The sequence below is a fragment of the Dreissena polymorpha genome, chromosome 5 (assembly GCF_020536995.1).
Source record: "Dreissena polymorpha isolate Duluth1 chromosome 5, UMN_Dpol_1.0, whole genome shotgun sequence".
Classification (NCBI taxonomy): Eukaryota; Metazoa; Mollusca; class Bivalvia; order Myida; family Dreissenidae; genus Dreissena; species Dreissena polymorpha.
This window is the reverse complement of record NC_068359.1, coordinates 79475299-79486131: the sequence shown is the minus strand read 5'-3', so window position 1 is coordinate 79486131 and position 10833 is coordinate 79475299. Positions and strand designations below refer to the sequence as shown.

The 10833-nt window shown below is 34.2% G+C and overlaps 1 protein-coding gene across 1 annotated transcript in view; it reads left to right on the top strand.

Moving 5' to 3' along the window:
• Positions 1 to 707: 707 nt before the first annotated feature.
• The window catches only part of LOC127881509 (uncharacterized), a 29352-nt gene continuing 19226 nt past the window's right edge, over positions 708 to 10833 (top strand). Inside the window, exons 1-2 of the mRNA XM_052429424.1 lie at positions 708 to 903; positions 7193 to 7277. Coding sequence (XP_052285384.1) covers positions 7206 to 7277 — 72 coding nt within the window. The 5' untranslated portion in view covers positions 708 to 903; positions 7193 to 7205. The remainder of the gene's footprint in view (positions 904 to 7192; positions 7278 to 10833) is intronic.

Sequence of the window (10833 nt, the reverse complement as noted above, 5' to 3'; positions counted from 1 at the left end):
ATTATGTTAAGAAAAACAAAGCTGTAAAAATCCTACCTGTTTTACTTTGAGTTTGATATTGCGATTAGCACATTTAGCATTTTCAGAATCTACTGATAAATAAATATATGAAAGTGCCAAATGATGATACCATGACGACCTCCTCCAAATGTTCAATCCATCAACTTCCATTTGATTTCATCCCTAAATAATCCTCTCACAAATTACATGTATGTTAGATTCCTTGCAATGTTCACAGCGTTTATTTTGAATCGATGACGTCCTCAAAATTCAGAAGGACTGCAGGTATTAAATTGTAAATATTTATTTATTATTTCTAAGATAACAGTCATTGCAACGTGTTTAGTGAATATTACATCGATAGGCTGGCATGAATAGTAGCTCCTTTTGAAGCACAAACTGCATCCAAGAATATATCATGGCTGACCCGGTTTGATGAGGCCTGTTTTTGATAATAATTAATTACTATTTTTACTTCCGTGTTCATAAGGTTTTCGGGCGCCATGCTGGAAATAGTCCGTTTCCCACAATGCTTAGCGCGCATTTACAGCGTTTTGACACATTGGGTCTATATCGGGAAAAACCACGCGCCAGTTTTGGCGCCTGACGTCATCCCGCCTAAATTTTCATTGGCCAATTCATATGTAAACGTCATTGTATTTGCAAAAAAGCGGTAAACTATAAAAGCCAGACATTGAGGGCAAAGCGCAAAAGTAAAATGTCTCGGATATTGCGAAAAAAAAAACGCGCGTGTTAGTCAGTTAAATAGTTAGTTAGTTACTTATTTTGTTTAAAGTTCATAAATTTAAATTGAAAAGTGTAAGGCAATAATAACTGAAACGGACTAATGGAGTAATGCAAGATCTTCCACAAAGTGACCAACGGACTGTCGGATTACTAACGGTAAGAAAACATGCAGTTTATTGTCAATATTCACAACAATTTGCGCATATTTATTGGCTTTGCGTAATGCCCCTTTTCGCACTGTTTTCAGAAACTTGTGTTTACAATCACACTCGCATATGGAAATATCATGAATATCAGTGACATGAACGCCTGTGAATGTCTTTGCTGCAACTAGTTTGTTGGAGTGTAACCTATATTATGCGCATGCGCTTTGATTGTTTTATTACATGCCGTATTGCCAGCCATTTAAAGGGATCTTTTCACGCTTTGGTAAATTGACAAAATTGAAAAAAATTGTTTCAGATTCGTAAGTTTTCGTTTTAGTTATGATATTTGTGAGGAAACAGTAATACTGAACATTAACCATGCTCTAATATAGCCATTATATGCATCTTTTGACGATTTTAAAACCTAAAAATTATAAAGCGTTGCAACGCGAAACGATTGAAAAATTTGGAGAGTTCTGTTTTTGTCGTTAAATTTTGTGAAACTACGAAGATTGCTTATATAAGGTATAAAATACGTCAAGAATATGTACTCGGCGGAATAGCTCAGTAGGCTAAAGCGTTTTTACTTCAGGACTCTGGCAGGACTCCAGGGGTCACTGGTTCGAAACCTGCTCCGGGCAATGTTCTTTTCCTTTTTTTAATTTTTTTCTTGATTTTTTACAGGAGCTTTTATGATCCAATGTTTACATTTATCAATATAAAGCATTTAATGAATAAGTTAAAAAAATGCCAAAATCTGTGAAAAGGCCCCTTTAAAGAAATGTGAAAACAACACATTAATCTTACTTTTTCTCGTTCTAAATAATAGAATTTTTCAACAGCTTGGTCGAGTATCGAGGTAAATATATTTAAATGCGTTTGCATATAAACTGAATACCGTATGAAACGTGTAGATGATGCTTTTCTGCATTTATTAACGACTGCAATTGTTTGTGAAATACCATTGTTTTTTACTGTTATAAAATTGTGTATTTCTAATATTTGGGTATAATACGTGTGTCTGGAAATATTAGATATATTATATGGTTGTTTTATATTGTGCATATACAATGGATAACTTATGAGGGCTTAGTGTGACGATTCAGAATACAGTTTGGATCCTGATGGGACGCCATGTTTTGTGGCGTCTCATAAAGTGCAAATATTTCAAGGGAGACGACTGTTACAAGTTTCTGATTAGCACAAATTACACAATTAACTTCCTTTCTTTACGGGCTCAATGAAAATGCTATGTACACGTATAAAACTGTTTTAGCTGTGACAGATCCATGTTACTGTTTATTTGGTTTTGTGCATAATACAATCTTCTCCTTGATAATTGGTGTTAATGAAGATTGATTGTCTTTTTGCTCCATACTTACTTGTTTGCAGTATTAAGAGTGTTATTGTACTATTGTAGGGCTGCAACAATATACCGGTATATCGGTATATATCGCAATACGCAATCCGCATATTGTATTGCGATAAGATTTTCATCATACCGGTACGAAAATTTTACAAAAATTCATTCACATTTCTTCCAGAAAAGCCATCCGAAATAATGATAAAAAGGTAAACAAAACAAAGCAGTGTAAATTATTTTTTACGTAAAAAAAGCATTCTAAAAAGTGTATTATACGGAGTAGCATTGTTACATGGGAGCATTCATTCGATGCTTTTGAACAGATTATCGTTGAATTAATTGCGCACAGCTGTAAATGTTTCGTTCGATTCTGATTTGAGCATTATTTGTAATCCGAATTTCGGAAACACGCTTCCAAATTTGAATGCTAACGCGACAATAAAAATTAAAGCGTCAAATAAAAAGTGCTTTATCCTTTGTCTCAATAAAAAGCGCGCGAAAATTATACAGACATGTAGAACGTCGCATGGAAAGTATGGGTGTATTTTGTGTTGTATAAAAACGGGAACATCACGTCAGCTGAATTACACGTGTTCAGTGGGAAAAACGCCCCGGTTGGACGTTATTTCATCACATCTTTAAATAGTAACAATTGCAAAAATGTATTTGATACTTAAGAAAATTTGCAAATGTTTGTGTTTCTTATTATTCTTGGGCACATTTATAGTAAATATTTACCAGAATTTGCTTAAAAATTGGAATTTATGGGATTATTGGGTAATTGGCAAGTTATAATTTTGGTACAAGTTAGCAATATATTGCGATATATTGCAATACGGGTTTTTGAACTGACAATATATTGCAATACGGTTTTTGGCGTATTGTTGCAGCACTATACTATTGCATTCAATCAGGAATTTCAATAGATTTTAAAAACCAGGAGTCAATGACCCCTGGACTGAAATTTTGAGGAGTCAAATTGAAAAATGCTGGAGTCAATTTTGAAGCGCGTTCATTGTGATTTTGTCTGTATTATTTAATTTTTTAGATAAAAATATGCTTTAAGAGTAACATAATATCTTAAAAAGTTATATTGCTTTATTAAATAACAATACCATGATAAAAAAAACACAACATATTTTAATGAATTGGTACATTAAAATCTACTTCCTTTTAAAACATTTAAGTCTTTTAACACATTTGTGTAATTTAAGATATGTACCGGTAGCACCATTTCATCACATATTTATAGTCATTATATTATCATCATCCCTATGATAGCTTTTCTAACAAAACACAATCAAAATGCATGGAACATCTAGTATATCTATTACTGTATATCCGAATACTACACATGTCCGAAATATGTTAGTATAAAAAATGAACTGTGCTTCCAGTTTATATAACATGGGTGTTACTCGTAATCATCGGTGGATTAACAAACTGACAAAACTCGCTGAACTTACTAGTGGATCTACGTAATTAATAGACCTTTGATCAATTTTGTTTTTCTTTAATTACTTTTGCCGACTTACTTTAACCGACTTTACTTACTTTTTGCAAGTCTGCAAAAAAACCTGCAATTATCGGATGGTCAATCGATTATCACGTTATCGCTGCTGCTAATTACCCAGTTAGTGCGCACGCACTATTTAAAAGGTGACATGTGTATTGGAGGAGATACAATAAGATAAACAACGCCCGGGGTATTCCCTCGGTTATAGACCTCAGTGATTCATTTTGAAACTACATCAATGAGTCCCTGGGACTCGCATGTTTTGAAACAATGGGTCCAATCTGAAAACAATGGGTCCCAGATTGTGTCTTTGTAAATTCCTTACAAATCATATACTTAAAGCGGGTATATACGATTTTTTACATGTGTTTATTTGTAATATATTGATCAAATATGTTACAATTACACAAAATAGACAAGAAAAAGTATGCATTAAAGCCGAATTTCATAAAATGCAGCAAAGACAAATTAGCGGCCCGAGCCGATTGTGACAAACATATTTTCCTACAATAACCAAAGCATTCGTTTTTGTATTAGGATTGGAGTTAGTGTTCGTGTGTCGTATGAATAGATATCGTTGCAGAAATTCAAATAAACCGTTAAACTAAGTTTAGATTCACATTGTACATCCGGGACAGTCAAGTAACCGTCCAACGAACTATTAATAAAACGCCGTAACTGATTGGATAATTTATATATTTCGACCAATCGAAATACGCGTTTTACATTCCGAATGTAGTGATATGACTTCCGTTCTATAAGTCAAGACGGTGTTGACATGTGTTTCGGTTATCTCCACGAATCGAAATCGGTTTGTAAAACTTTGACGATGTTGAAAATCGGAGTTTTTTAAGACGCACATGTTTGAAAAGAATGCGTCCCCAGGAAAAAACGTGCGTCTGGGACGCGGGACGCACGGCAAAATGAATCACTGAGACCTAGTTTCAAATACTGAAACATTAATTTCAATTAGGAGAACAGTGGGATTTATTACCATGGAACTCGAGATGTTAACTTACTGACGCACGGGTCAAATTTTTGATGCATCAAAATGACGCACGGCAGAAAAAAGGGTTGCGTTAAAAACGAGTCATTTTTAATTTGCTCACGTCAAAACGCAGGATTCTGTGTCTATTGAAATCCCTGATTAGATCGATGCATAGTCATGTGATGTTAGTTTGTCACTGCTTTACAGGGGGTTGAATTTGAATTACACTCACTTTAGTTATAGCTTTTCAGTTGAATTTAATTGTGTTTTTTTTTAATACACTCAGAATCTGTAATGATTACAGAGTTTTTATGTTGTAGTATTTGTAACTGATAATTTGTGGTAAAGGATTGAGACAAATTATGGTTAAGATTGAAGGATTTTATTTTTAACAAATCGTTCTATTTTATATTTTATAATAAAATGCATCTTACATTGTTATTGAAAATCTCAAGTAAATGATACATTCTTACTCTGCACAGAGTCATGCCGTGTCTGAACTCAGGGCCCTCAATCTGTAAAATCCACGGCCGAAATTCGGCGGCATTCCCCCCCCTGAAAAGTATACTTTTTTCCCCTTTTTGGGGGAAGAATTCCCCATAAAAAAAAATTACTAACATGCCATTGCAGTAAACTGTTTAGAGTGGCAAACGTAATAAAGCAGAATATGCACAGGAGTCTGATTAAACACAGATCCACTTGCATATAAATCAAATCATGTTTGTCTTTTATTTTTCATTTTCGAACGATAATCCAGTAACTGTTAGATGTATTTTTCTTTGCGAGTAGACTGTATTCCAATTATCAAACACTTGTTCTGTGACATTCAGTTTATACATTTCCAAAAAAAGAGTTATTTGTATCTAAAACGTATGCTCCATCGTAGAATGACACGCTCTTTTCATTAATCCATACTAATTATATGATGTCCGTCGTAAATTCCATAGTCATTTGTCCTCGCTGAGCATCGTTATTTCTTTAAATTGTCCGCCATTTTGGATCACGTTAACAACATGTGTGCAACGAACGTAAACTCGTATATGTCAGACTACTTTCGCGAACCAATAGTTAAGTATGATGTCGTTCGCCATTTTTCACGGAACACTGCCGATCGCGATGCTGGTTATAGACACTTGCTGGGGCATATGAAATTCCAACCATCAGAGCGACCTGCTAGATCAGTCAGTGGCGATAATAATGGACAGGGATATAAATACGCGCACAATTAAATATTGCAATCGGCTCTTTAATGATCGGCGAAAAAACAAAAATAAAAAAATACGTTTTCAGGAATCGCAATAAAATTTTATGGGTCGTAGGGTAAAAAGTGGGTCAGTCGGTAAAGGGCAAACAAACTTAATTTTAATTTAGGCCGTATTTCCCAATATTTTATTTCTTCCTTGAACACTCTATTTGGACACCTACTTTTAGCAGCTGCAAGACTACGGGAACTGCGTCTGTACATTTGAATTTTGTTAGCACTTTGATATTGCTCTATTTTACTCTGCAGACTTAGAAAAGAGGGAAATTGTTCCCCGACTCGAAAAGAGACGGCCGCCATAATTGAATTTTAAAACTCTCAAATGACAGCGTGTACGCATTGTCTGGGAGTTAAATACTGTATGCTGGTATGTGCTCATATTGCACTCAATTTGTAATTAAAGGTAATTTCCAAAAATGCGCTAACGCACGTCAGAAAGCACATTAAATACACTGTCAATCCTATTAAAGACAATTAAAATGTTCACAGTTTGACCACTGAGTACACGCACATGCAAACTACCGAAGTTGTAAAGCCTTACGGTGTGTAAAGTTTGCGTTTGTTCATTTTAATATCTTGAAGTTCAATCGAATCAGCAATTAATACAAATAATTAAAGTTATTATGTAAAAGTTCTTTAAATCAGCAATTCCTCCAAATACTTCAATTGAATTTGAAATGATACATTTCGAGGCAGAGCATTTTATTTAACAAGTATAATACATTCAGTATTGAAATGCAGAAAGGTAATATTTTTGGTCTTATCATAAGATTATTTATTGTTTTAACAATTATTAAATTAAATTGCTTCCATCCGCGAGACGACTACGCTTTCACTATTTACAGAAGCAGTTATAAATTATACCATAACTGGTGTTACTCGGTTATTATTGCTGACCTGAACAATGTAAACAAACGAGTCCTGCAGAGCGGATAAATTGCATTTGATTTAAAATTAATGTAAATACTTTGTTGTTATTGATCTAACATACGTGTGGAACAATTTAACTATGAAAAAGGGCATATAATATGTGAAAACGGGAGGTAGTGGTTTTGGCTAGAAGTACGGATCTGTACCCCTAGAACGAGATTCTAGAGGTACAGATGCGTACCTGTAGTCACTTCCTTAACAGTTCTACATGTAGATATAAACCCTTTTTTTTTCTCAATAGATTCAAAACAATTATGAATAACAACAGAACTGGAAATACCCGCGGGCGCGGGAGACCAAAGAAACGACAGTTTCAGCACAAAAAGGTAAGAATACTTACCTCAATATTTACTTACTTGACAACAGACCTTTTTTTCTGATTTGTGTAGCGGCCCTGACCCCCTCACTCTGGAATAAATGAGTTGCTCATTAAAAAAATAAAATAACCCAATTTTCCTTATTGAAATAAGCAAACACTTGTTGTTTTCTAAATGTTATAAGTAGTGTTACTGACATTTTGTTAAATTTTCAGGAGAAGCTAAAATCTGTTTTATTAACATAATAAATACTTTTGAAAATTCCAATTTTATTATCAGTGTTATAGTAAAATTTGTAAAACAAAACACAATTACAAATTGAGATATCATTAAAAACAATACAAAGTTAAGAAAAAAGCAGTTACCATAATTTTATCAATGAAATATTTTGAATGCAAAAAGTAGCATAAGTGCTCTTAATATATTTCGGAAAATATGCTCTCCTGAAAAATTTACAAAATGTTAGTTACACACAAGTTATTACATTCAGTACACGATATGATTGTCTTCAATTAATATGTAGACTTTTATTCTGAATACTTGAAATATGTGTTGATTGAATTTTTTTTAATGATATTAATAGAAAATTCAACTATTTTCATTTATTATGCCCCCCTTGGAAGAACAGGGGGTATATTGTTTTGCACATGTCGGTGGGTCCGTCCGTCAGTTCGTCAAACCAGATGGTTTCCGGATGATAACTCAAGAAAGCTTAGGCCTAGGATCATGAAACTTCAAAGGTAGATTGATCATGACTGGCAGATGACCCCTATTGATTTTCAGGTCACTAGGTCAAGGTCACAGTGACTCGAAATAGTAAAATGGTTTCTGGTTGATAACTTAAGAATGCTTACGCCTATGATAATGAAACTTCATAGGTACATTGATCATGACTGGCAGATGACTGCTATTGATTTCCAGGTCACTAGGTCAAGGTCACAGTGATTGGACACAGTTAAATGGTTTCCGGATGATAACTCAACAATGCTTATGCCCAGGATCATGAAACTTCATAGGAACATTGATATTGACTGGCAGATGACCCCTGTTAATTTTCAGGTTACTAGTTATATACCTGCATTATGTTCCCAAAAAATACAAGTTGTATCAATCGGTAAAATTTATCTGCACAGAAATAATTCCCATATTATGCTACTCACAAGTTTTCCAATTCCATATAACCATACTAGCCGGACTACTTTAAATGAAGTCACCTTGAAAAAAGAAAATTATAAGAGCATTCTTCGTTAATTATGAATGCTTAAACTCATTTTTTATTCCCCCGAAGGAGTGCATAATTGTAGTGCACTGTCTGTCGGTCTTCCCTTCCGTCACACTTTTGCGTTTAGATTTTGAAAAATTCTTATAACTTTTATGTCACTTCAGATTTAACCTTCACAGTTGGTATGCATGTGTATATGGACAAGGCCTTTCCATACACACACAGATTTTGACCTTTACCTTGAACTTAGGGTCCGTGTTTAACGTTTAAAATCTGGGATAAGGTTTCGAAAAAAAAGTGTTGAATGTTATAAGTCATGTAACCGACATTTTTATACATTTTCACTTTTAAGCTCACCTGATTGCTCAGGTGAGCTTTTGTGGTCGGTCTTGATCCGTCGTCCGTCCACATTTGATTGTAAACACTTGAGGCCACATTTTTTTGTCCGATCTTCATGAAACTTGGTCAGAACATTTGTCCCAATGATGTCTTGATTGAGATAGAAACTGGGTCAAAAACTAGGTCCAGTGATTTTTTTTTGATTTTTTTTTTGTTACAGCCTGTGGCATTTGGATTGGGAAAATAAGCGCGATAAACCATGAAATTGGGAAAAATAGTGCGATAAACCATGAAATTGGCAAACATTATAAATATGATTATAAGAACAGAATAAAAATTGCTAAGTTCATGTTTGACAGCATTTTTAACCAGGTTTTCCGAAGGAAAAAACTGGTTATTAGATTGGCGAATGTGGGCGGGCTGGCTGGCGGGCAAGCGGAACAAGCTTGTCCGGGCCATTACTTTGTCGTTCATTGTGAGATTTTAAAATCATTTGGCACATTTGTAAACCATCATTAGACGGTGTGTCTCGCGAAAAAATTACGTCAATATCTCCAAGGTCAAGGTCACACTTTGAGTTCAAAGGTAAAAAATAGCCATAAATGAGCTTGTCTGGGCTATAACTATGTCATTCATTATGAGATTTTAAAATCATTTGGCACATTTGTTCACCATCATGGTACGGTGTGTTGCACGAAAGAATCACATCAATATCTCCAATGTCAAGGTCACCACGACTAAAAATAGATTTATTTTAAAACAAACTTACAAAGGGGGTTAATTTTGTTTGTTCATTTGAAAAGTTCAGTTTGAGTTTTCTCCCTTTATCAGATTTTTTTTAACAATGAAAACCTGGTTTTGTGACAATTTTGTCCCTTGTTATATTATAAAGTGTTGCTTTTATGTCTTCTTACAACGTTTAGTTAATATCCTTCCACATGCATATTAAACTTGCAATAATCTATAGATTCTTCAATATACATGTACCATTATGATTTAATCATAATCTCTTTAAGAGTATGAATTTAATTCAGGATGTTTTTTAAAGTAAAATATGATATGGTGAAAACATCAACAAATATTTACAAACATGCTTTTGTGTTCTTGCTGTGTTCTTGCTTTGTATTAAATCGAGCTAAAATAATTCATTTCATTTGTTTACCTTTTAATATCTTGCACAATTGACATCCTCACTTCAATGCTATTTCACCAAACTATACAGCGTGACAAACATAATAAAGCAGAATATGCATATGAATCTGAATATACACAAATCCACTAACATATAAATCAAATCATGTTTGTCTCTTTCCATTTTCGAACGGTTCTCGTCTTAAATGCTTTAACTTTGTAAACTCCAATTTCCCAACACAGATTTCCGTGACGCACATTCACTGTGAACATTTCTAATAAATATTTGTTGTTGTTCATCTCAAACATAGTATTTTGCGTTAATTTACACACACATTAAATTATCTGCTAATAACCATGTGATATCCGCTGTTAATTTAGTGTAATTTATCATTTTCGATGCTGATCGCAAACTTCTCGTCTGCTTGCCGCCATCTTGGACGTGTGTAAAAACAGGTGTTAACAATCGGGATACATTGACTATCGTCGGTATCCTCCGCAATATAGAGAGAGATGTGTGGATAGCAACGTAAAATCGTATTCGGCTACATTCGTAAGTCAGTTTTCATTCGGCGAAGACTCGACAAGCTCGATCGGCACTCGTTTTAAGAAATTAACGCTAGGCCTAAATGACATTGTAATGTTATTGGCTTAATTGGGAAAATTTGGTCATTTTTGGGGAAATTTTGGTCAGATTTTTGGGAAAAAACGTCATTTTTTTGCAATTGGGAAGCAGCCGAATATCGGCTGTAATTTTGGGCAAAAAAAATTACTGAGCTCACAAGGTCAAAAAAAGGAAAAACCTTGTAAACACTGTTCAAGTCACATTTCATGCCCAATCTTCATGTAACTTTGTCAAAATGTTTGTTTTAA